Raw genomic sequence first — 26,618 nt, 5'->3', positions numbered from 1 at the left:
CAGCTCATCCAAGCTCAAGAGTGATGTGTCCCAGCAAAGAGGAGCTCAGGCAAAAATGCCAGGAGGCCTGCATGGATGAACAAGAAGCTCCTGGACGAAGTCAAACACAGAAAGGAAGCCTACAGATGGTGTAATCAAGGACAGGTAACCTTGGATGAATAGAGATGTTCGAGCAACTAGTGATCATGTTTGGAAAGCTAAAGCCTTGATAGAATTAAATCTGGCCAGGGACATAAAGGGCAACAAGAAAGACTTCTACTAAGTATGCAGTGATGAAAGGAAGACTAGGGAAAATGAGGGCCCACTCCAGAAGGAAATGGAAGACCTGGTCACCCAGGATATGGAGAAGGTTTAGGTGACTTTTTTGTCTTCACCAGCAAGTGCTCTAGCCACACTACCCAAGTTGCAGGGACTGGGAGAATGAAGAACTGCCCACTGTAGGAAAAGAACAGGTCTGAAACAGTCCAAGGAACCTAAATGTGCACAAGTCCATTGGACCTGATGCGATGCATCCGAGGCTCCTAAGAAAACTAGTAGATGAAGTTGCTAAGCCACCATCCATCGTAATTGAAAAGTTGTGGCAGTCTGTTGATGTTCCCAGTGACTGGAAAAGTCACTGGGAACATAACCCCCATTTTTAAAAACAGAAAAAAGGAAGGTCTGGGGAACTACAGGCCAGTTGTCTCACATCTGTTCCTGGCAAGATCATGGAGCAGATCCTCCTGGAAACCATGCTAATTCACACGGAAAACAGAGAGGTGAGTGATGACAGCCAGTATGACTTCACTAAGGACAAATCATGCCTGACAAATTTGGTGGCTTTCTATGATGGAGTTAGAGCTTATGTGGATAGGGAAAGAGCAGCTAATGTCATCTACTTGGATGTGTGCAAAGCATTTGACACTGACCCGCATTACATCCTTATTTGTAAATTGAAGAGACATAGATTTGATGTATGGACCATTGAGTGCATAAAGAACTGTCTGGATGGTTATACTCAAAAGAGTTGCGGTCAGCAGCTCAATGTCCAGGTGAAGACTGGTGACAAGTGGTGTTCTCAGGGGTCAGTTAGGACTGGCATGATTTAACATCTTGGTGACAGGGACAGTGGGATTGAATGCACCCTCAGCAAGTTTGCCAATGACACCAAGCCGTGTGGTGTGGTCAACACACCTAGAGGGAAGGGATGCCATCCAGAGGGACCTGGACAAGCTTGAGAGTTGGGCATACATGAATCTTATGCAGTTCAACAAGGCCAAGCTCAAGGTCCTGCACTGGGTTGGGGCAATCCCAAGCACAAATACAGGCTGGGTGGAGAATGGATTGAGAGCAGCTGAGGAAAAGGACTTGGGGGTGTTGGCTGACAAGAAGCTTGTCATGAGTTCTGAGGCTTGGGAAGAAGAGGAGAGAGTGCAAAGCAAGAAGCAGGGTGTGTGTCTTCAAGGATGTGAGCATGATAGGTTTGGGAGGATGGCACCTTCCCCCATCTGGGATCTGGAGTTCCTAAAGTAAGGACTTTGGGATCTTTCCTGAAATTAAGAACCTGAAGCAACCCTTGAATACATCTGCATGTGTATGTATGTGAATGAATGTATATATGAAGAGAGAGGAAATGGTTCTTCTTTACCCAGTAGCCCTGTTATAGTTCTTGTTGCCATCTTTTTTGTTGCTCAAATAAGCATTTATTTAGGATAGGGAGCCTTATGTGCCACCCATACAAGTGTTGACTGACAGCCCCTATGCTGTTACAAACAAAGGCTCTCTCAGTGTCTCCTGTCCTGTTGCCACTTGCCCATTTCCATCCAGAATATTGAGAGATGTAGGATTTCAGGCTTTGGCAGGATTGGCTGTTGGTTGGATTCTGAGAATCACAGTTTGAAATGAAGTGGTTGATGCAGTTCTTTGACTTGATTACACTAACTTGCTTATTTTCTTAGTTAATTGATAGGCAGTAGTATTTATTTTTGTTTGATGCCAATATATATATTTATTTTCTAAAGGAATGTTGCTGTCTTGGGCTTTTGAGCTAGACTTTTAAAGAAGTTGCTGTTCTAACTCCACTATGCCATTTGCAACTTCTGTGAAATTTTGCAATTAAATACTCTATGCTTTGCATGTGGCCAAAGATAATTTTGCATTTGATGAGAAAATTAGCGGAATGGTTAAACTAGAGGAGAATAAGAAGAAAAAAGCAGCAGCAGTAGTCTTTCGAGTATTAAAAGTGGTGTGACATAGAAACAAGCAGAAAAAGAAAATTTTGCAAGGGAAATAGCTTTTTTGAGGGGAAAAAAAGTGCTGTGGTCTGTGTTTGCATCACTAAAACTATGTCTTTGAGTTGCATTCCATGCGAAGAACAGGTCGAAAGGCAATGCCACTGTTTGGTCTTTGTTCCCAGGATAAGAGGCATAGCTGGCTGTGCTGCAGTTGCTGTGGGTGGGCAGGTCTCCTTGTGTGCACGGGGCTGCAGACAGGGTCCTGGGTTTGATTTAACTACACTTGGAAATGCTTTCTGCATAGATTGTGATCTCTGCATGCAGCTGTAGCTTGCTATCTTGCTGAGTGTGGCCCTGGAGTACACCTGCACTGGAAGAACTGGTGATGCTACTCTGAATCTATTTCCACTGATCCTAGCAGGCTGCCAAGTGAGTGGGGGCTGGGAAGCAAGGCAGGAAGATAAGGGAAGAGATGGCGAGTGCAGAGAGGTGCAAACACCTTACTCATGGGGTACCTGGATCAGAGAACACTTAGAATAAGACCCATTTGTATATGTCATAAACATGTAACTCTGCTGGGTGTACTAGGCCTCCATCATCCTTACATTGCTGTTTCCCTTCAACAGAAACAACCTGGGAGCGGCCGAGCAGCATGCCTGGGACTCCAAAGAGCCCTGTGACACAGAAGAATACTGCAGGTACTGTTTGTTGCTGTGCCTGACCACTGCCTTGGGTGAATCTCTTTCTCTACAAGTTAGCAAAGCAACTGAAAATGCTGTGATTGAATGGGATTTATATTTAATGTACACAATTGTGTGGCAGAGCAAATGTGGTGAGGCTTTCCCTTCTGATACATCTCACCTGCTGTTTCCTAACTGACGCATCTTCTGGCCTGTCTGAAGTGCCTGCTCAGACCTGAGGTGGCTCCTTCCTTGGAGCAGTGAGGCAGTTGGTGGCCTAGCAAGGCACTGGAGCTGCAGGCTTCAGGAGAGGAGGACAGACTGCCTTTCCCAGTCCTGCTTTCTGCAGGCTCTCGAGGGAACATGGGCACAAGGAAGTCTTGCAGCATGTGACAGCTACATTGCTGTCAGCTGATAGTAATGCAGTCCAAAGGAACGTTTTTTGCCAAAATTTTTCAAACTGATGCCTGTCTTTACTGGCTGAGCCAAGTGGGAAGCATGCTTTAAGGATGCACATTTTGTTGTAACCAAAGGATTTGTAACATAGCTGTGTATCTTCATTTAAGCCTACTATGAACGTTATTCTTTACTCACTATTTTCCAAAAGTAAAGCACCCTACAGCTGTGTACGTAAATCATAAACATCTTACAAAGCTTGCTTTCTTGAAATTAACAGTCCGTCTTCATTAAACCAGTGCTTTTACATAGACTAATTCTTCAAACACATCATTTTACCAGACTTGGCTATGGGAACTGTTTGAGTTTTGGTCCATTGATGGTGGTCCGTCCATCATTCAGTGGTTAAGAAATTGGCTGGATGGTCACACTCAAAAGAGTTGCGGCCAACAGCTCAATGTCCAAGTGGAGATCAATAACAAGTAGTGTTCCTCAGTGGTCAACGTTGGGACCGGCACTGTTTAACATTTTTGTGGGTGACATGGACAGTGGGATTGAGTGCATCCTCAGCAAGTTTGCCAATGACACCAACCTGCTCAGTGGAGCTGACATGCTCTGGCGGGAAGGGATTCCATCCAGTGTGACCAGGACAGACTTGAGAGTTGGGCCTGTGCAAATCTCATGCAGTTCAGCAAGGCCAAATGCAAGGTCCTGTACCTAGGCCAAGGCAATCTCAAGCACAAATACAGGTTGGGTGGAAAACGTATTAAGAGCAGCCCTGAGAAGGACTTGCAGATGTTGATTGATGAGAAGCTTGCCATGAGCTGGCAGTGCGTGCTTGCAACCCAGAAAGGCAACTGTATCCTGGCCTACATCAAAAGAAGCATGGCCAGCAGGGTAAGGAAGGTGATTTTCCCCTTCTACTCTACTAAGATCCCACATCGAGCCCTGCATTCAGCTCTGGGACCCCTAGCACCAGAAGGACATGGAATTATCAGGAGAGTCCAGAGGAAGGCCACAAAGATGATCAAGGGGCTAGAGAACCTCTCCTACAAAGACAGGCTGAGGGAGTTGGGGCTGTTCAGCCTGGAAAATAAATGGCTCCAGGGAGACCCTATAGCTACTTTCCAATACCTAGAGGGAGCCTACAGGAAGGCTTTGGAGGAACTCTTTGTCAGGGAGTCAGGGCGTATAGTGAAAGGACAATAAATAATAACTTTAAACTAAAAGAGGGTAGGTTTACATTAGATATAAGGAGGAAATTCTTTACTCTGAGGGTGGTGAAGCACTGGTACAGGTTGCTCCGAGATATTGTGGCTGCGCCATCCCTGGCAGTGCCCAAGGCCAGGCTTGATGGGGCTTTGAGTAACCTGGCCTGGTGGGAGGTGTTCCTGTCCATGGTAGGGGTTTGGAACTAGATGATCTTTAATGCCCCTTTCAGCCCAAACCAGTCTATGCTCCTATGACTTGGGGCCTCTTTTCCTTGACTCTTCCAACTCAGTTAACTCCTGTCATAACTGCTGATAAAAGCCTACTGCAAGATGCTGAGAGGAGATTCTGTGTGCTGATCTTCAGTAGAGTACATGCATTTATATTCAATTACATGATTAGTTTTTAAAATGTGTAGCTACGCATTTGCTACCTACAGCAAGCCTGCTCACTCTTCATGTTCTTACAGTGAATGGCTACCACATTTCTGGGACGCCAGTACACCAACTAGACTCTGGTCATAGGAGCCTTCGGAAAGCCAGTGGGGAACCCCAGGTAAGTTTGGGGGAAAAAATCCAAGCAGTGGTACAAAGTCATATGTGGGTGTCTGCTTAAGTAGTTTAGGAGTCTGTCAGAGTAGGATATTTAAAGGCATTTTCTTTAAAAAAACCTGTCATATTCATTACATCTAGAAAAGTCAGTCTTTGTGTCTAACTGGCAAAACAATGCAAAATGCCAAAATACTTTGAATTTTTGTGCCCTATCACTTCTTTCTGAAAAATCCCTCAGGCCACTTCAGTCACTGTTAACAACCCTCCAAAATTTCCTGCCCTTCTAGCCTAAAACGTGGGCCTACCTCTAGATGTGCAGATCTGTCCATGTCTTTCTCATTGTATTTTCTTGCAGCTCGTGGTGGTTTTACCAGGGTGGGCAGCCAAGTTCCACCACAGCTGCTCTCTCATTCGCCCTCCTCAAAGAGGAAGGGGAAGAAAATATGATGCAAAAGGGCTCAAGGGCTGAAATTAGGATGGGGAGATCGCCCAGTAATTATGATGGGCAAAACAGTCTCAGCATAGGGAGACAGTTAGATTTATTGCCTATTACTAACAAGCTAGAGAAGTGAGAAACAAAGGAAAGAAACTAAAAACGCCTTTCCCCAATCAGCCCTCTTCCACCTCCTCCCCCTGAGCAATGCAGGGGAACGGGGGAATGGGGGCTGTGGTGAGTCTATAGTGCTTTGTCTCCGCCGCTCCTTCTCGGTCACTCTGATCCCCTGCGCTGTGGGGTCCCTCCCGTGGGATGCAGTCCTTGCCGAACTGATCTGGCGTGGGCTTCCCACAGGCAGCAGCTCTTGAAGAACTGCTCCAGATATGGGTCTGTACCATGGGATCCTCCACGGGCAGCAGCTCCTGCCAGGTCACCTGCTCCTGTGTGGGCACCTCTCCATGGGCTGCAGGTCTGACCCAGAATCTGCTCTTGTGGGGGTCCTCCACAGGCCGCAGCCTCCATCAGTGCAAGTCCACCTGCTCCACTGTGGTCTCCTCCACAGGCTGCAGCATGGAACCCTGCGCCACTGTGGCACTCCATGGGCTGCAGGGGGACAGCCTGCTCCACAGTGGTCCTCACCTCAGGCCGCAGGGGACTTTCTGCTCTGGAGCCTGGAGCACCTCTCCCCCTCCTTCTTCACTGACCTTGGTGCCTGCAAGACTGTTTTCTCACTCCTCTCACTCTCCCAGCTGCTGTGAAGCAGCATTTTTTTGTGCCTCTGTTTGTGCAGAGGCACAAACAACATCGCTTATTGGTTCGGCTCTGGTCAGCAGCAGGGCCTTTACCTAACATGGGGCAGCTTCTAGATTCTTCTCACAGAAGCCACCCTTATGGTCCCCTGCTACCAAAACCTTGGCACATAAACCCACTACATAGCTCCAGCCTTCCCTCCCAAAGACATTATTCACAAAGAATTCATCTGAAATGGTTTTCTCAGTTACTTCATCCATTTCTGTGTGTCCTTTCACAGGCCCTCCTCTGCAACTTACATAGCCTGTGCAACACCCATCTCATCACCTCAGGCTAGTGTTCAAGATGCTGACTCAACAGCCACTCTCCTCTGCCTGTTTGTCTCATCTTTTACTAAATATCCTTGCACTTTTGATTGCACCACCTCTTGTCTCCAGGAGAGTATTCCCTGCATTTCATCATATGCCACAGGGCCCTCTTCCAGCTCCAGCACTGAAACTTCATTCTCTGCCAAAACTGCAACAGTTGAATAGGTACTAGGTAGCACTTCTGTACTTCCCTGCCTGCTGGCTCTTTTCCCCTGGTAGTACAGGACCTGAGTTCTCTTTTTCATTTCTCTGTTAACTGCTAGGTTCTCCTGTAGTGCAACTATTTAAATACTGACAGTGGAATGCACGTTTTGTGTGCAGTTACCATGCTGAACTGGATTGCCTGTTGCTCTTAGTGTCCCTTTGTTTTCTTGATCTAAATTTTGTGTTGTCTGCTCACTGTCCCCCTTTGCCTTCACCCTATTTCTTGTCCATGGCCTTTACTGTTGCCCCATAACATCAGGGGTGCTCTTTCAGCTGAGCCAGTATTTCTGGTTTTACTTTCCCGGTGGATTCATGACATCTCCTGTGATACAATCCGTCATTGCAGGTTCCCTGTTCTTTCCACATTCATTACAAACATTTCACATTTAATTTTTACACTGCTTCTTCTCTGAGGATTTTACACAGACTAGAGGCAGAGCACATGGACACCTAACCTAGCTCAATGGTTTTGACACCTACCTCAAAACCATTTTAAAAGCTGACATAGTGCATTACTGTACAACCCTGTCCACACGTCTGCTGTGTCTCCCTCAGAGAACCCAAATAAATTTGCAAGGTGTGACTTCTCTTTTAAAAAAGCAGTATTAATCATTGTGCAACAAATCTAATTTCTCAAGATACCTGCTATACATGTATCTTGGTACATAGGTCAGATTAACTGACTTCCCCCAAACCTTATTTCTAACATTTGCCTCTTTTAGGGTGCTGAGTCTCACTCAAGTTCACCTGTTGCCTAAAGTCATTGTTTTGCTCAGATTCACATTTGAGATACACATGGAGTCTATTTTCATGCACTGCTTTGCTTAGCTGACTCAACCATCACACTGACAAAAATCCTTTTCATTCTTTCTTTCATTCACTTTGGCAGCCTCCATGATACTTTATTTACATTGTTCTTACATTACCAGCTTTCCCAAACTGAAGTCCTCGCCTCATTCGTGTTTTGAACTTTGAACTAGTTTTGCATCTGTAACTAGCTGCTGGTTGCATTAATACTAATAGAAGCTTATGTCCACACCCATGTGGGAGCGTGCTGTTCCTGGGAGCTGTGGATGCTTTTGCAGAAGAGTCCTCAGTAAAGAAAACATCTGACCATATTGTTGGTTGCAAGAAGGTGTTTTTCTAGTGCTGCTCTCTAGGCCTTCAGACTCTTCTACAGATTGGCCTGTTCCTCCCCTACCTCTGTCTTGGGCCATCCCAAGCTGCTCTGCCTTGACTGCCTCCTTGCCTGTTCTTGGCACAGGCTTTCTGCTGGAGAGCAGCTTCCAGACATTCTCCAGGACGCGTAGACCTGGGCATCAGCCATCATGCAAACAAATGCTGGCAAGATCCCTTGGGCAAGCTCAGCCACATTTCTTGGAAACAGCTCAAGGGGGAAAAAGCCACAACTGAGAACAAAACAGAACTGTACTGTGCTGGGCACAGGGCCAAGCCTCACTTACAGCTTCCTAGAGAGCAGCTAAAAACTGAATGCTGCTGGTTCAGGTTGTCACAACCAGCACAAGTGGAGCAGCAGAACTGCCTGCTGGTGTGTTGCAGGCCAGCAGCAGGCCAGTGTGAAACCTCACATGTTCAGCCCTGGTCACTTCACTGTTGATGTGACTTTAGCTTGACATTGAATTTCAAGTTGTAGCTCAAAGGAAATGCTATGTTCAGGGGCTCCAGCAGAGCCCTGGCCCAGGCTAGCTCAGATACATTCCCCCCTACCCCACCAAGGGTATCCCCAGTGGTCCCCATAGTCTTCATAGCGGGTGGCAATCCCCAGAACACAGGAGCAAGGGGAGGGAGCCAGAGCAGTGTGGGGGCCACAGCACACGACCACGACGGTGGTGGCAGCTCACGTGTGCTCGCACGCAGTGGAAGCGATTCCTGCCGCCTCCGAGCAGACAGGCCGGCTGTGACACACACTCTCCTGCTGTCACGCCCAGGCGGCGGGGCTGCGCGCACGGCCGGGGCAGGCGTGCACCGCGCTGGGCGCGCCCGCGTTACGGCCGCAGCGCCGACTCTGTCCCCGGCCGCTCCCTGCAGAGCGGCACGGCGGAGGCGAGAGGCGGAGCGCCGGAACTGTGTCTCCCCGAGGGCTTGGGCGAGAGGCGGCGGGGCCGGCGGCCCGCCTCGGTGGCTGGCAGCGGGCTCCGCCGCCCGGCCCGGCCCGGCCCGGCCCACCATTGGCCGCGGCGAAGGGGCGCGGCCCTGCCGGACGGCAGTGCCGCCTCCAGCTCCCGTGCTGTGCCGTGCCGTGCCATGGAGGCGGCCTAGCGCCCACCCCGCACGGCTCGCGCCCGCCATGCTAGGCTCCGAGAGCGCCCTTGACGATGCGCCCCACTTTTCTCCACAGACCCCGGGTTCCCCGGCGGCGCCGCGGAGGCAGAGCAAGGAAAGCAGCCTGACGGTGAGTGCCGCCGCGCCGATGTGGGCTACCGGCCCCCTGGGGTGGCTGCGAGTCGCCTTCCTGAGAGCTCGGAGGCGGACAGGGCCGAGGGGTCTGCAGCGCCACCCCGTCGGGGTGAAGGGGGGGGGGGGTCGGTGGCGGCCGTCTCGTCAGCCACAGCCAGAGCGCTTGGGGCTGATCCCGGGGACCGATCTCGGGGCAACGCGGCAGGAACGCCTCTGAGGGCACCTGCGCCTGGCGCCGTGCCCGGCTTTGCCTTTCCACCCCACGGGTGCTAGGCGCTCCGGGGTCGTGGCCGTAGGGCGAGTGCAGCCGGTAGCGGAGGCGAAGAGCCAGGCTGCCGGAGGTGCCCGGTGGAAGGACGGGTGGTGTTGCAGGGAGGAAGTTCCGGATGGACTACAGGAGCAGATTTTTCACCACGAGTACTTTTGCAGTGTTTAAATACTAAGTCGGTGCCATGAGAAGCTTGGGATTTCCACCAAAAGGGTGGAACTCCGTCTAGAATGATCCTTGTGCGTCCCTTACAATTCAGGAAGTTCTGTTCAGTTCTGCTCATCCTTGGAGATTTTCAGAGTGCAAATTCCTGTGTGATTTTTGCCTTCAATTCTAGTGATTCTGTGGTAACCAGGAGGTAAGAAAATAACTGAAAAAGGGAACAGGCATTCTCTAAGGATTCTGGCTGTTAATCTGGTGTCCTGAGAAAATTTACTATGCTTTTAACTGTTCTTCTGCACTCCCAGAAATAGCCTGAATAGTTGAAGAAGCACTGAAAGGATAGAAAAATGCAGGAGATGGGTCATTGCCCTGCTAGAGAACAATTTTTGGCGTTTCAAAGGCATCAAAGGTATTTTTTTGTGCCAGAGCAACTGAAGATTTCTGATACAGCCTAAGATTTTAGGTATCAGCATGAAGTTATTGATACATTACTTTTCATAATAATAATTAAATATAGTTGGTTCAGTTAAGATGTTCTCACTATCGGGTTTATAAATCTTAATATATTTTGTATGAGTGATTATCTCATCTGGAACAAAGTGTGAAATTCTGGACTCCTCAGTACATGACAGATGTTTAAAAACTGCAAGTATATCAAAAGAAACTACTGGAAGTGGCTGGAAGTACAATGGTTTATTTAAAAGGAAATAATAAAGATAAATAAGAAAGTAATTGAGTTGCTGCGAGAAAGGAGAGGGAATAAGCATGCTTGTAGTTGTGAGCATTGCCAAGGTATAAAATACAAGACAACAAAAGGAATGTTATAATTTTAATGTTTGATTTTATATATTATGGTTAGCTGTTACTACAGGAAGGAGGCTGTTGTCTGCATTGTTACATACAGCTTGTTGATTTGTCCCTCGGTGAATATGATTCCCAGGGTTTCTGGTGACAGGAGCAAGGGTTTGGAAGGAGCATGTTCAGGTTTCCCCTTATAAGTGCAGTGCAGGTCAGTCATTGCCACATAGCAACATTTTTCAGGAAAAAAACAGATACACTGTTGAGGATTCTTTTTATCAAAATCAGCTGTTTACTCTAAGCCATTGCCTGCATCAAGGAAGCATTGTTAAAAACAGCATTCTCATATGGACTGTAAAGCAATGTAAATTACCTCTCCCCTCCATGGAGGTTATGTTTGTTCTGCCCTGCTCCAGCTAACTTTGGGATACTCTTGTTAGCAGAGTTTCAGGGCATGTCCTTGACTTGTTGAATGTTTTTTTCTTGGTCTGTAGCAGTGCTCAGGCAGAACCTCTTCCTGCAAAGAGGAGTTTGATCATTAACTTTGGAGTTCTCAGTCTAGCAAACTCCACCTAAACACAAATCCTGTCATAGGTAAATTGCAAACATCAGGTAATGACACTTGATCAGCAACTGTAGCCTCGCAGAGGAGTGGGACTTAGCTTCTGACTTTTTAGAAGTGCAAGTGCCTTCTCTACAGAGTGCAGTTTGGGAGTGTGACTTGCTCTTGCTTCTGGAAATCCTGAAGACAGTTGTGGTCTGGAGTATTTCAACAAGATGAAGGATATGGTGATTTTGGTAAACAAATATTACCAATGATAAGAGTCTGTTTTCTCTGGAAAGGAAGCCCCTGATGGGTTGTATCATAGACTGTTATGAAACTGACATTTGCACAAATTGTTGATGCTCACTTAGAAAGCAGAAGTGCAGGTCTGTGGTTTGCATTGATTTTGCAGTGACTTTCAAAGTTCAGTCATTAGTTTTAGCCTGGATGGTTTGCTGTCTGCCTTCTGAAGAGATAATCCTCTGGACAAGAATTACCTGTGAAAGCTGAGGTTTGTGTAGCGGAAGTGAGGGAGAGTTAAATGGAAAAGGTAGAATGGGATACCATGTCCTGGGAGAATAGAGTTGTGTTTCATTTGAAGAAACTTTCTGAGTATAACTGATGATACAGTGATTTAGCATTAGGCAAAAGACCATCAATGGGACTGAGCTGGTAAATGAGTGTTTTTTTCATCTATCTTTCCTTTTAGAAACAAGGAAAGGAATATTTCAGAGAAAGGTTTGTGAGGGGAATGAAATGGGATGAGAGCTCATGGCCTTGTCCTGCTCAATGCCTGCCCAGTCATCCCTGTCCTGCTGAGATACATTGTGAAGTTTTAGAAATGTTTGGAAATTTAAGTCCAAGACTTGTTTAAGTCTAGGAAAATCTGGCGATGAAAGGAAAGAAAGAGTCATAAGATTTCCTAGACAATTGTGTATTGTTTTAGTAATATTTCTAGATTTTTGAAAATTGTCATGCTTGCTCAGGGACTCAGTGTAGGAAACCGTAAGTTAACTTTACTGCACAAATAATCTTTTTTCTTTGCTTTTTTTTTTTTTTTTAGGATTTCAAAAGCTTCTGCATCGTACTTCTTAAATTCTGACACCAGTTTCCTTTTGGATGTGGTACTAAATGTACCTGATGTTTTCCAGCCAATTTCGATATAGTTAAGTTAATATTCCAGCATCATTTCGATATAGTTGAGCATAAACTTCTGAGCAGTGGAGAATGTTTAATTTATTAAGAAAACTTTGAATCGGAGAATGCTTTTTGAGAAAGACACTAATTTAACCCTACTTTCATCACCTGTTGATCTGTACTCACTATTTCTCTTCCTGCTGTGTACATGGAAGTAGTGCGGTGCATTCAGTCCATCTCAGTGGGACACCTTCACCTCTCCAAGTGTGGGAATTTCTGGTGATTTTATTTATTTATTCACATATCAGTGACATAACAGTCTTAGTAAATAGCTTCCAAATGACACAGGTTTAATTTTTGTCAGGGATGTGACATTTTTAGCAGGAAATACATATTTCCATTGCAGTTTCCTTTCTCAACTAGTGTTGTATATGCTTCTTGCCATCTGTCACATCTGTGTCTTGATGTGCACAGAGGGGTGATGCCCATTCTTCTGGTGAAGGATGCAAAATAAAATTAGGAGATGCATTCCACACTGCTCCTTTTCATCTGTTGTGACAATGTTGTGCCTTAGAAATCTGCCTTGAAAGCATTATTGTCTTGATGGCAAGCATTGGTCCTTTGCCAGTTGAAATAAATGATCTTGGTCCACACAAAACTTCACTCAGTAGCGTATTTCCATGGGGGACATTCCTTGACATTCTCTGCAACTCCACCAGTAAGAGGATAATCTGGGAGATTGAAACCGGAATAGCTTCTTTCACCATTGCAGTATTGATGCTCATGACTGGAGATGTGATTTGTTGCCAGTGTCTCTAAAACCTCCAGACAATCTTTTCACCTCTTTTGCTTTCTCCTGCTGCCTATTTTTAACTTGAGGCACAACCTAAGTAACTGTAGCATGGCAACTGCTCTTAGCAGGTGGTACCTTGTCCTGGAGTCCCACGAGGAGTGTTGTGTAAGCACATGCTGTAGCTGTGCGCAGGGCAGTGTTTCATGCACACTGTGTTTGTCACCAAAGTTTTATTCAGTGAGTGTGAGATGCAGTATCAAAGCCAGAGAGTATTTAAACCTGTGCCTCCCATCCCATTCCTCAACATGGTTACATATAACATTTTTGTTGCTAGCAATATTTTACATTCTCTATCTTTGCTACCGGATGACCTACTGTTTTTCATACTTACACCAAGCAGTTCATCTCTATAACTGAGAGCAGTTGTGTGTAGGTTTTGAGGTCATTTTATGTTTTAAGGCAAAATACATCATTTTATTTGAGAAATGGTCATCAGGGAGGTATGCTAAGGTACAAGAGCAGCTTGTGATTAGCGATATCATGGAACTTGGCAATCTGTGAAGTCAAGCAGAGACTTACTGTTGTCTGCAAAGTATTTTGTCGTTGTGTATCTTTTTGGTACTGATCCAGGTGGGTGCTTGTTAGACACTGTCTCGAACTAGTGATTTGCTTAGGGTCTTTGGCTGTTATTTTTAAGACCTTTGTACTGATCTGTCTGAACTTCCTGATGGGGTGAGGGTTGCTGACCTCTCCTTGCAGGGTGTTGAACTAGTATACGCTGGCAGCCCCTTGCACCTGAACTTTCCAGTGCCCAAGATCTTCTCAGCAAACCTCTGCTTGGGCTGGCCACACACAGAGGAGAGTTGTAGGCTCCTCTCTGTGGCTGGGCTATTTCCAGGGAACAGTGGACTCTGCTTGCAGGCTTTTAGAACTGGTCCCTGAATGGAGAAGGGAAGGTAACTCAACCTACCTAACCAAAAAAACAGGACAAGATAGGCTTGCAGTGCTGTCTTGAGATGACTGAACTGACAAGGAACAGGAAAATGTTAGCTGAGGCAGAAGGTTTATTCAGTAAAACATTCCTCAGAGGTAGGCTTAGTGCTGGAGGCTATGTGGTGACAGAGATCGGCATGCAGGTGCCTTTCACTGCACCATTCACTCTGAACTGAGCCAGAGTTTTATGATCTGTGACGCTTTGGATGACGGAGTGTGAAAGCTTTGGATGACAGAGTGTGAAAGAACTGAGTGTTTTCACCTGCTCCTATTGTCTAGGGTAGATGGATGTTGTGGAACATGTGGCCTGGGTCCTGAGCCTGCTTTGAAACAAGAATTAGTATGCTCTTTAAAGAATGAGTGACCCTTCTGAAGAAGGAGGTTGGAGAAAGATGCTGGATTGTGTACAGGACAGCCACTGACACTTCGGTGGAGGCAAACAGTGGCAGAGTCAACGTGGATTTGCAGGAACAGTTTTGTATCAGCTAAAGGCATTGCTGCATTGATATGGTATGGTGGATTTATACAGTCAGCTCTTCATAACAGGGTGCTGTGTCCTTTTTGATCACCTTTGAATAGTCCAAAGGCAGATTCAAGACCTACAAGCATTAGGTTTAGGTCTGCCTGCCCAAAATCCTATCTTGGTTTTCCCTTGAATATTAAGTAATTCCCCTCCCACCCCCCAAAAAAACAAACAAACAAACAAAACACACACACATACACAAAAAAAACACAACACCCACAGCAAACAACAGACAGTTACATTTGTGATACTTTTCCATCCCTAATTTTGGTTAATTCTTCGATTAATATACAAGTATCCTTAGTGTCCAGTGAACCTGATGGTACAGTAAGAGGTCCCAGCAGGAGTTTTACAGGAGCATTGTGTACTGACAATGAGACCTGACTCTTGCTGGTGCTTCACTTGAAAAGGGCTTAGTTGCATCCAGAGTTTTCTGCAGCGTGTTCTGCCCTAACTTTCACGTTCTTTGCTTACACTGTGCTTTTATCAGGCTACATTTTCTGCTGTGATAACTTAATGAGCACTTTTACATTTTTGTGCCTTTGTTTGATGTCTGCATGATGGGTTCTGTCTCAAAAATTGCTGTGTGCTTCTCTGCACTGAAGCTTAACTGATTTAAAAGTTTCTATTCCTTTCTCCAGGAGCACCACTTTTATCTGTAAAGGTTTCTGATACAGATTGAAGGGCTATGTGATGAAAAAATAACACCTTTTTTGTACTCCCATAGGAAACTAACATAACCAAAATTGCTGATGAGATTCCACCAGGGAGGTGGTGGAGTCACAGTCCGTGGGGGTGTTTAAGGGATGGTTGGACATGGTACTCAGGGATGTGATTTTGTGGCTGATATTGGTGATAGGGAAATGGTTGGATCAGATGATCTTGGAGGTTTTTACTAACCTTAATAATTTCATGATTAGGCTATGCCAGTAGCAGTGCCTTCAGTACTCTTCATTGTTTATGTTATTTCTTTTGTTCAGAGCATGTTCAGGGTGTTTCGCATCAGGTATTTTTCCACAGCTTTGTAAGAGATCTAGGAGAACTTTCTGTATGGCACTTCTGAATCAGGAAGGTTTTCCTCTTACGAAACAAGTAGTTTGTCCTTTGAGCCAACGCTACTGCTTGCTCACAGGAGCTTTCTGGGAATACTTAGCTGCTGTTTCCATGCAACAACCAATTTTTCTTCACTGATATGTTCAGTGTAGTTTTTTTGATTGGTGTGCATGTATATAATCTTTCATTTGCATATTTCTCATCAGCTAAATTTTATTACCTTCTAACTCTCTTCTGCTTTCCTTTCTTACAGATAAACTGTGTGACTTTTCCCCACCCTGATGTAATGCCAGAGCAGCAGTTGCTGAAACCTTCTGAGTGGAGCTACTGTGATTATTTCTGGGTAAGTGGGCAGCCAGCTACATGCCATTTTGTCATTCTTGAGCTTCAGAAAAAGTGGAACAAATAGCTTGATTTGTGGTACAACGTGAAGGAGAATTTGGGCTGAACTGCAGCATGCTAGGGCAGTGCAAGGGAGACTGAAGAAGCCAGTGAAGATCACATAGAAGCCATCTAACCAGACTCAGCCATGTGGACAGTTATTTGAAGAGTGTCCAGAAAGGCAGCATGAGCTGTCAGGAGATAGTTTTGGTCAGGAAATGGGTAGTATGTACGACAAACCTACACATCTCAAAATACCTCAGCCAAAAGAGTTGCGCAGCGGGGGGGGTATGACAGACAGGGAATATTATTTCATTGTTGTTAGAGCACAACAGCAATGAATGTACATGGAGGCTAGAGGTATCCCATTTACAAATTTTATGCAAAATTTTGAAGCTCCCTCTAACAGGATGTTGTTAAGGCAGATGATAAATTATTTTTTTTAAAGGATGAGATGTGTTGGGTTTATGTGCCAAGGTTTTGGTAGTGGGGGGGGACTGCAGGGCTGGCTTTTGTGAGAAGAGAGTAGAAGCTGCCCCCATGTTAGGTAAGAGCCAGTTCATGAACTTTTGTATGAATTTTGCATGTGTTTTCAGTTGTCAGTTACTGTAGTGTTTCCATTGTTTAAAAAAATCAGTTTCAATTTTAAAACAGTGTAGTTACAACTGCAGCAACATTCCCCTTGTAAGTGCTCAGTGTTGTGTGAGGCATGCACAGCAGATTATGACTAACAGCAACAACTTGCTAAAATACACTAACGTGCTTTACAAATGGTCATGTAACCAAATCATTAAGTGCTTTTTCAGTTTCTTCCAGTCTTCTGATCCCAATAAGCAACAAAATTAGAAATGACTTATAGGCTTATTTTTGTGTGTCTTTCAGAAGACACCACCCTGCTTGGTTCTTTCCATTTAAGTTTGATAACTGCTTCGTTGCTTGGTTTGGTTCAAATCCTGCCCTCAGTGGAACTTGAGTGAAAGTTGTCTTTCTTTTTTATCCTCCCATAGATCTGCTCCCAAGTCTTTCTTTTCAATCAGCCTTGTGATTCATGATCTGGCCATGACTTGCCTTCGTTCAGTCTACTCCACTCTTCCAGTCTCAGGCTTGTAACACCCTGTTGCCCAGTGCCTGGTGTTGTGGCCATACATCCTAAAGTCTCACACTTTGATTAATGTGGATTTTTTCTTGGTGCAAATATACAGTGCCAAAAGGTATTGGAGCAAAAAATGTAATCCTCGCAGAAGTGTTCTAGGAGTCTGTTAGAAGAGGGTGGAAATGAAATTCTGAAATATGGAAAAACAGAGATAGGAGACAGTTAGTCCTTGCAGCAGTGCTGAAGTTGGTGGAGCAAGGAATTAAAAGGGCCATGTATGGGGAAAAAAAAAAACGGTGAAAGATGGGATGGACTGTGGTAAGCTATTGAACAAGTTAATGTTTTGCCTTGCTTTACAGCAAATCTGTGCAGACTCGTTGTTTTTTTGTGTTTTGAGTGCAAATTGGCATAGAATTTTACAGTCTATTATAGGTAACTTAAGACTGCATTACCCCTGAATTGGGCAGCAGAGTCCTCCCCTTTTCTGTGTCAGTTCCCTTCTACTGGCTCCAGAACCCATTTTTAATTTGCAGGGTGTTGAGTTGTCAGGGCTTATACTTGTCAGAGCCAGCCCAGGAGAGTTAACAGGTATGAAAGGCCATGGGCAGAAGGGAAGGCACTGTGCTTTGGCCACAACAGCTTTAAAAACATTTTTATTTTTTTTAAGGGGAAATAAGAGGAGAGGGAAGGGGAAAGTATCGGAATATTCCTCTGAGAGGGACTGGGGTGTTCAGATGAGAATTTTTGTCACAGAAGCTCCTTTCTGCAAAAGGCTCTTCAGACACCACTGCTGCGTGCTCATACTCCTCAGAGAGAAATCACACTGCTACTGGGAACTGTGTGTCTGTGCTTTTGATCCCCATATCTTTTGTTTGAACTTCCTTTTTCCTTCCAGGCTGATAAGAAGGATTCACAAGGGAACAATACAGTGTCAGGATTTGAAATTCTTCTCCAAAAACAACTTAAAGGGAAACAAACACAGAAAGAAATGGCAGAGTTCGTTCGAGAAAGGTAATTAGCACTTTGTCATCAAAGTGACTATTTCTGGCAATATTTTTTTTCATAATGTGGGTATTCTTTATATATGTCAATCACAGAGCTTAAACTGGTAAAACTGTAAAAGTTGTGCTATCGATTCATAAAGCACATAAAATGCTTCTCTAATATCTATCAACAAATTTATGGGCTGAGGCCAACTGTAAGAAGTTCAACAAGGCCAAGTGCCAGGTCCTGCACTTGGGACACAACAACCCCAAGCAGTGCTACAGGCTGGGAGATGAGTAGTTAGAAAGCTGCCTGGCAGAGAAGGACCTGGGAGGATTGGTCGATAGTCGGCTGAATATGAGCCAGCAGCGTGCTCAGGTGAGTCCAGAGAAGGGCAACAAAGCTGGTGAAAGGTCTTGAGAACAAGTCATATGAGGAGCGGCCGAGGGAGCTGGGGGGTTGTTCAGCCTGGAGAATAGGAGGCTCACAGGTGACCTTATCACTCTCTATAGGTACCTTTTAAGGAGGCTGTAGTGAGGTGGGGGTTGGTCTATTCTCCCATGTGCCTGGTGATAGGATGAGGAGAAATGGGCTAAAGTTGTGCCAGGGGAGGTTTAGGTTGTATATTAGGAAAAACTTATTTACCGAAAGGGTTGTTAGGCATTGGAATGGGCTGCCCAGGGAAGTGGTTGAGTCACTATCCCTGGAGGTCTTTAAAAGACGTTTAGATGTAGTGCTTAGTGATATGGTTTAGTGGAGGACTGGTTAGTGTTAGGTCAGAGGTTGGACTAGGTGATCTTGAAGATCTCTTCCAACCTAGGTGATTCTGTGGTTCTGTGAACACTCTGTGGTCTTCCCCAGCCCTCACTTGTGTCTCAGCTGTCTATGTCATACTGCATATAGTCCTTCCGTTTAGATGGAAGGAAACAAGAAAATTAAAGCTACTGAGTTGAGAGAAAACCAGGATATGGGAAAAACAGAGTAGAGGGAGTAGAGGTGATATTTAGAAATAAAATATTTTGTCTAAAAAATAGAGAAGCACCAGTGATGAGTGGTGTTCCCCGGGGTCAGTACTGGGCACCGTTTAGCATCTTTGTAGGTGACATAACCAACAGGAATAAGTGCACCCTCAGCATGTTTACCAATGACACCAATCTGTGTGGTACAGTCAACATCCTAGAGAGAAGGGTTGCCCTCCAGAAGGACCTGGACAAGCTTGAGAGTTGGGCTTACACTAACTTCATGCAGTTCAACAAGGCCAAGTGCAAGATCCGGCACCTGGGTTGGGGCAATTCCAAGCACAAATACAGGCTGGGCGGAGAATGGACTGAGAGCAGCCCTGGGGAGAAGGATCTGGGGGTGTTGATGGATGAGAAGCTCAACGTGAGCTGGCAACGTGCTCTTGCAGCCCAGAAAGTCAACTATGTTCTGGGCTGCATAAAAAGCAGCATGGCCAGCAGGTCAAGGGAGATGATTTTGCCCCTCTACTCTGCTCTTGTAAGAGCCTACCTGGAGTACTGCATTCAGCTCTGGGGCTCCCAACATAAGAACATGAAGGTGTTGGATCAAGTCTAGAGGAAGGCCATGAAGATCAGGAGGAAGCCAGATAACCTCTCCTGTGAAGAGAGGCTGAGGGAGTTTGAGCTGTTTAGCCTGGAAAAGAAATGGCTTCAGGGAGACCTACAAGAAAGCTGGGGAGGGACTCTGTCAGGGAGAGTAGTGATAGGAGAAGGGGCAATGGCCTTAAACTGTAAGGGGAAAGATTGAGTTTAGACGTTAGGAAGAAATTTTTGCTATGAGGGTGGTGAGGCACTGGAACAGGTTGCCCAGAGAAGCTGTGGATGTGCCATCCCTGGAAGTGCTCAAGGCCAGGCTGGATGGGACTTTGAGCAACCTGGCCTGGTGGAAGGTGTCCCTGTCCATGGCAGAGGGATTGGAACTATGTGATCTTTAAGGTTCCTTTCAACCCAAACAATTCTGCCAATTTGTTGACAGTGGAGCATAGACGCAGTTTTCTAGAAGATGTAAAGAAAACATCACTTGGAATTCAAGCTTGTTGTGGAGCTAAATTACGTATACAGATATTTAGAGTGAACCCAGAATCATAACATTAGATGTTACTAACAGAAAATGCCAGAATGTTATTAATGGTCCATTGCTCTGCTGACATAAATGCACTCAGCACCAAACAAATAGTTGATAGATGCACAGTTCTGCCAGGTACTGGAGATAATATGACATCATTAGTTACAAGTAATGTCACTGACATTTGAAATAGCTTGTCATGTGTCCAGGCTAGTATAAATCATCTGTGGATGACTCTCAGAACGCAAGAACAGCCCACAGGGAAGAAATGGTGCTGAATCCCAAGAGAAGGGCAGAGCACATTAGTCTTGGAGGCAGTTACACCAGTTGAAGGGGCTGCCGTCCTCAGCTACTGATTCTCCACTGGTGCTTACTGCTGAGCTGGCATGGCTTTCCTGCTCTACTGCTGCAGTCACAGCATGGCTGTGCTGATGTAAATAGTGGTGGAAGCAATGAACAAGCCAAGAAACACATCCACATAATAGGGAAAAAAAAAGGTGGTTTTTTTTTTGTTTGTTTGTTTTTTTTTTTAGTAATAGTTTGGTGGCTATACAAAATATAGCACAGGCAATAAAGACAGTCTGATATAGGAGGTGCAGAGTGCCCAGAATCTATGCTTGGTTCCTAATGTCTTTGTAAGACAGTTGCCTGTATAACCCCTGGAAAAAATGTGAGCAGTGGAAGCAGGTAGAAGGAAGGATCAGCTGTCAAAGGAACATAGACTTGCAAAGCTAGAAGATGGAAGAAAAAAAAAAAAACGAACAAGCAGAATCGTGATAGGAATGGACAGGGAAAATTGGAGAAAAGGTGCTCTGAAGAAAGAAATATATAATGAAATTTGTTTTTGTCCACTTGCACTTTTTGAGCTGAGGTGTGTTTATAAAGTGTAAAATACATAGCAGATTATTTAGCCACATGAAAAGAAACACAAGCATAATGTCTATACTGAGTCTGATAATGGTCTGCGTAGTCCAGAGACGTTACTCTGTGCATGTACTCACTGGTTAGCAGGAAAAGAACATCAGAGTCTTTATCCTTCCAACTTCTGATAACCAAAAGTTTGGGGATTTCCACAGCCAGAGTTAACATCAGGTCTGCCTTGTTCACTATGTATTTGTAAACCTATCTTCCACTGTTTGTCCAATCCTTTTGAGTCCTGTTTTTGACCATGGTAATGTTTTATACCAAAGACTTTTGTAATGCATTTATATGCAAGAAAGAAATTCTGTTTTCTGATAATTTCATTGTTGCCTCACAATCTTGAGAAATAGGGTAAAAAGACTCATAGTCACTTTGTTCACACAAATGACAGTTGTTTAGATGTCTGTCAGGTATCCTCTTCTTTGTGTTCTCCATGTTGTCATAATCTATTTAGTTTTTTTCTTACGGTAGTCTCATCAGATCATCTTGGCCTCTCTTTGTAGCTCTCTAGATTTTCTTCATCCACTATAGAATAGAATGTCTGGAACTCCAGCAATGTGTGTGTGAGCATACAATGTACTTAAAAAAAAAAAAAAAAAGTGCAACTGGAACTAATAAAGTTAAGACAATACGGATCAAAATGCACTTAGAAACTGATGCTTCTGACTACACAGGAGTGAAATTCTAAAAGTTTTTGAATAAGATTGTGGAAACAAGAAACTTCATTTTTTTTCTGTGTGAAGCTAGAATAATTCATAGCAACCCTGGGACTTTCCAGAGACAGGATCACGATGTTCAAGACTCCCTGTATATCTGTTGTGTTGGTGTTTCACAGTAATCACAATGCAGTGTTTCGAAGGTAGGCATTTTGGCCAAGTTCAGGAAGCATTTTTTTCCCTTTTTGAGGTATACTTTTGACTTGTTTTTATCTTCCGCTGAAGCTAAGTTGCTCAAGGTGTTTTTGCTACAAAAGGTGAAGGGACACCAGGCTGAGGGTCACTTTTGTCTGAGGTTGTTGAACAGTAGCCTTTTTACTGTAATTTGAAGAACTATTGACTCCTACAACTTGTTCCTTCCTGCTTGTCAAGGCAGCCTGTCCTCTTAGTAGTGCCAAATGACAAATTTGTTTATGCCCTGAGACTTCAGTCCTTCATTTAGTTTAGTCACACAGTTAAGCCTTTTTTTTTTCCCCATAAATAAAATGTTGGTTGTGCTTGGGAGCATATTAAATAATCTACATCTTGGGAGAATATTAAATAATCTACACTGCAGGTAGTTTATGTGCTTGTTGAGGATTTCTCATGCTCATGTGTCAGTACTAAGTAATTCCCTGAAGATTCAGAAGGTGCTTCTCAGTTTGCCCCAGAGTGAGATTGATGGGACTTCTGGAGGCTTTTGCTTCCCTTAGTAATGGGCTGATGCCCCTTCCAGGCTCCACAGGGAGTGTTTCTTAGAAAGTGCCCACTTTTGCAGGGAGCTAGATGTCCTTCATCTCTTGTAGCTTTCCTCTGGCACATTGCAACTGTATTTATTGGTGTTGGTACAACAGATGCAGGAAGCAGCATTGGTGGGGTGGGGTGAGGGAGAGCTGCAGGCTGGAACAGGGCAGCTTGGGATCAGGCTCGGCAATCAACCAACTTGGAAACAAGGTCATGCATAGGGGTTCTTTCAGTACCTAAAGGGTAGTACAAGAAAGCTGGAGAAGGACTGCTTACCAGGGAGTGTAGTGATATAGGACAACAACAATGGATTTAAACTAAAAGAGGGTAGATTTACATTAGATATTAGGAAGAAATTTTTTACAATGAGGGTGGTAAGGCACTGGAACAGGTTGCCCAGAGAAGCTGTGGATGCCACTTCCTTGGAAGTATATAAGGCCAGGTTGGATGGGGCTTTGAACAACCTAGTGTAGTGGAAGGTGTCCCTGCCTGTGGTTGCTGGGTTTGGAGCTTGATGATCTTCAGGGTCCCTTACAACCATTGTATGTTTTGATGCAAAATTAGTGGATTTAGTTAGCTTGTTTGTTTGGTTTTTAAATGGATGTTTTCTTTTGTTAGGTGTTCTAAATGAATGTGAGAAAAGTACTGGCAGATAGTCATGTGGGTGAGGGGAGACAAGCAGTGTTGAGACTTGGTTAGTGTGTTGCTGCTGGCAGACCTGACTGGTTCTGCTAGTTCTTCAGCCAGACCAAAGACCCATGGATGTTGACCAAGATTTGGGCAGTCAGTCATGGACAGAGACCATGAACTTCTGAGTGACAGAGGCAATTTCTGAGTCATGTTCTTGTAGATTTGGCCTTGAGCTGCTGGTTGGTTTTGTTCTCACAGGATGTGGAGTAAAAGACTCAGTGTGCTGGGTGAGGTCAGTAGTTCTGCTGTGCTGTAATGCTGCAGAGAGCAGGGAAATACCTTGGGCCTCAGCCAGCTGCATCTTGGGGTGACATTCAGACCATATTTTCATCATCCCAGAATATCAGACACATCTTAGCTGGCCAGAGGGACCCTTCTTGTCTGGAATGTATTATGCGTAGCAGTGTTTGTTCAACTAGCTACTGCAGAATGGTATGCCAGAAATATCCCACCTTCTGTCTCCCTTTTCCTCTGTCTATTTGTAGCTCAGCACAGAATCAAGAACTGCTCCTGATTGGTTGTCACACTGCTCACTGTCAGAGATGCTAAACAGAGCAAACTTGTTTGAAAATCAGAAAAGCAGTTCTCGCTAGTTAGGAGAACCTTGCATATGTTTGACTCAGCAAAAATGTCAAGAGAGCTTGAAATGGGTTTCAAGCAAGGTGCACATCACCTCTGAACCAGTGGCTGTTCTTCCCCTCCTTGCTGTGCAATAAGCATTTACCCCCATTACCTCACTCAACATCTACTCTTATTCTTCTCCCTGCAGCCAATCCCGTAACGGTCATGTGCCAACAGCTACTGTCTTTGTCACCCCCACTGCTGGCAAGCTCAGCTCCTCTTACTGGAATGATGATGCTGAGTGAATGCAGAGAAGGACCAGGATCCTGATGCAGCTACAGTTGGGATAGTTAAAGGGCAGGGGCTGCAATCCTGCACGTAGTATGCAGAAGCCTCTGCCACGTCTTCACCAGCTTTGTCATCTGAAACAGGGAGAAGGAAACATTCTGTGTTTTAGGGAAGGTGCAGCACCCCAGATTCAAGGATTATGGGAAACATGGAGTAGCCATTTATGTGCTGAATACTTGATGCCATGTGTTTGCTTCGTTTCCTTCTCTTTAATCAGGTAGAGTTGATCTCTATCCTTTCTGCTGGTGAATTTCTAAACATTTGTTCATCCTTACTCGCCCTAGGTCACATCTTTATTCTTGTGGGAGACCAGCCTCCTTGAGGGAGCTGGGCTTGTTCAGCCTGGAGAAGAGAAGGCTCAGGGGTGACCTTATTGCTCTTTACAGATACCTTAAAGGAGGCTGTAGCGAGGTGGGGGTTGGTCTATTCTCCCACGTGCCTGGTGACAGGACGAGAGGGAATGGGCTTAAGTTGCGCCAGGGGAGTTTTAGGTTGGATGTTAGGAAGAACTTCTTTACCGAAAGGGTTGTCAGACATTGGAACAGGCTGCCCAGGGAAGTGGTAGAGTCACCATCCCTGGAAGTCCTTAAAAGACGTTTAGATGTAGAGCTTAGGGATATGGTTTAGTGGGGACTGTTAGCGTTCGGTCAGAGGTTGGACTCGATGATCTTGAGGTCTCTTCCAACCTAGAAATTCTGTCTGTGATTCTGTCTGTCTGTGATTCTGATTGAGTCAAGCCTGATTATCAGTGATGTGGCATTGCTCACATAAATTTTTTTTGTGTAGCTGCGTTCCCTCACCTTTGCTTCAGTGATGTGTAGCCTCATGTTTAGCAGCTCACTGAAACACATGCTTTGCAAGTGAGCCCAGTTTTGCAGACAGTCCATGTTATGCGACGGAAAAACTTTCTCCTTGTGATTTGCACTCCAGAACTGTAGATTTTTCTCTTTTCATCATGTATGCTGTCCTGCATATATCTGCTCTTGCTGCTGTATATTTAGCATATGAAAGGGGGGAGAGAGGGATCCTGAGACTAGTGCTGAAGACTGCAAGGAAAATTCCTGTTACAAGATTCCTTGAAATGCAGAGATTTTTCTTAAATTATGTGTGGCAGTTTCTGTATTAATGCTTGCTTACTGCTGTCTTTGTATTTTCTTTCTCTCTGTGTAGGATAAAAATTGAGGAGGAATATGCTAAAAATCTGTCCAAACTGTCTCAGAACTCCTTGGCTGCTCAGGAAGAAGGGTAAGTTTGTCTCTGTGACTTTTGTAGAAGATGAGAATTTCTAACATAAGTCATTCCTCCCACACAGGAACATGGATTTTTCCTGAACTCTCTTATTCAGTAGAGGTTTATCTAGCTTAGCATCCCAGTTGTGTTGGGGAAGACAGAATTGCTTTGGAGTATTTTTCTTTTGAAGATATTCATGGCAAATTTTTAGGAATACCTATATAGAACCTTACATTTCCACTGGTGTGTTTAATGCTATCCATGTTTAAACCAGCAGTAGTTCCTCTAGGTATTAGCATGTATACATGCTAAATTAATTTGAATATGGAGGAATATATGTAATATATAAACATATATATACTGCTGAAAGCATGTTCACTGCAGAAAACGGAAGGATCAAAGAGGCCTTGGTGAGAAATACAGTGGGGTTTCTCTGGCACCAGTGCTTCCTTCAGTAGCAAAGGCTGCAGAACAAACCACAGTATAACTTTGGAAGTTATAGATAGATAAAAGACAATGCACTTAGGCTGGATTGCAATTCTTTGGTAATAATGAAAAAAAGATAGTACTCTTGAAAGATTAAAATAGTTAGCTGTGTCTATTCCAATGTAAGCCCTCTAAGTACTGAAAGCCAAGGCTGGAAATAACTATGCTCACCCTAGTTCAGACACAGTGTGTTTCTTCTAGGAGTGAGGCTTCATGGCTTGTTTGCACTACTTCCAATAGCCAAGGACAAAAAAGCACCGACCATGGCACTGACAATGGTTTCTGTTCTTTCTCTTTTAGGGGCAGGTGTCAACCGGCTCCTAACAAAGCTAACACTGCTTTCTTCCACATCCTCCTTGTACTATCTACTACCCTCAACAGGAGAGAGGTGGAAGGCAAGAGAAAGCAGGAGAAGGGGAAGAAGAAGCAGGAGACAGGAGATGAAAAGAGAGAGGGAATGAGAACTGAAGTTTAAAAATGTTAAAGTAGGGAATTGAAGGGGGTGAGGAACAGAGCACCCCTGGCAGTGCTCAAAGCTCCCTTTAGGGAGCCAGGAACACTGCTTGGTGGTGCTTTACCTGGAAGGGTGGCAAGATGAGGGAACGGAAACAAGTCCTCCTGGAATTTCTTCTCTTGGTGCTGTGCTGGCCATCATGGTTAGGTCTAGAAAGAGAAGATCCTGGGAACTGGTGAGAAACAGAAAGGGGAAAATTTCCATTTTATAAAGTGAGGGAGGAATACCAGCAAACAAGAGGACTTGAAGGAGTGAAACATGGGATTTAAACCCAGCATTCTCAAAATACACATTCATCAGGGTCTCCCTCTCATTCTTGAAAAGGTGTGAGTCAGGGGACCTCATGAACTACTCTGTGAACATAACAGTTTCTGCTGCTGTAATACTCCA

General features: G+C 44.8%; 1 protein-coding gene across 9 annotated transcripts in view; it reads left to right on the top strand.

Annotated features, from left to right (window-relative positions):
• GAS7 (growth arrest specific 7) overlaps positions 1–26,618 on the top strand; it is a 114,273-nt gene that overhangs the window by 62,349 nt on the left and 25,306 nt on the right. For 8 of the 9 annotated variants that reach the window (XM_068655216.1, XM_068655224.1, XM_068655220.1 and 5 more), the window contains 6 exons: positions 2,840–2,911; positions 4,968–5,053; positions 9,167–9,220; positions 15,750–15,839; positions 17,866–17,981; positions 25,169–25,243. In XM_068655216.1, the coding sequence (XP_068511317.1) occupies positions 2,840–2,911; positions 4,968–5,053; positions 9,167–9,220; positions 15,750–15,839; positions 17,866–17,981; positions 25,169–25,243 (493 nt within the window). The remainder of the gene's footprint in view (positions 1–2,839; positions 2,912–4,967; positions 5,054–9,166; positions 9,221–15,749; positions 15,840–17,865; positions 17,982–25,168; positions 25,244–26,618) is intronic. The other variant, XM_068655217.1, reaches the window with a different exon arrangement.

Source organism: Anas acuta, chromosome 18, assembly GCF_963932015.1.
Source record: "Anas acuta chromosome 18, bAnaAcu1.1, whole genome shotgun sequence".
NCBI classification, from domain to species: domain Eukaryota; kingdom Metazoa; phylum Chordata; class Aves; order Anseriformes; family Anatidae; genus Anas; species Anas acuta.
This window is presented reverse-complemented; position numbering and strand designations above follow the sequence as displayed.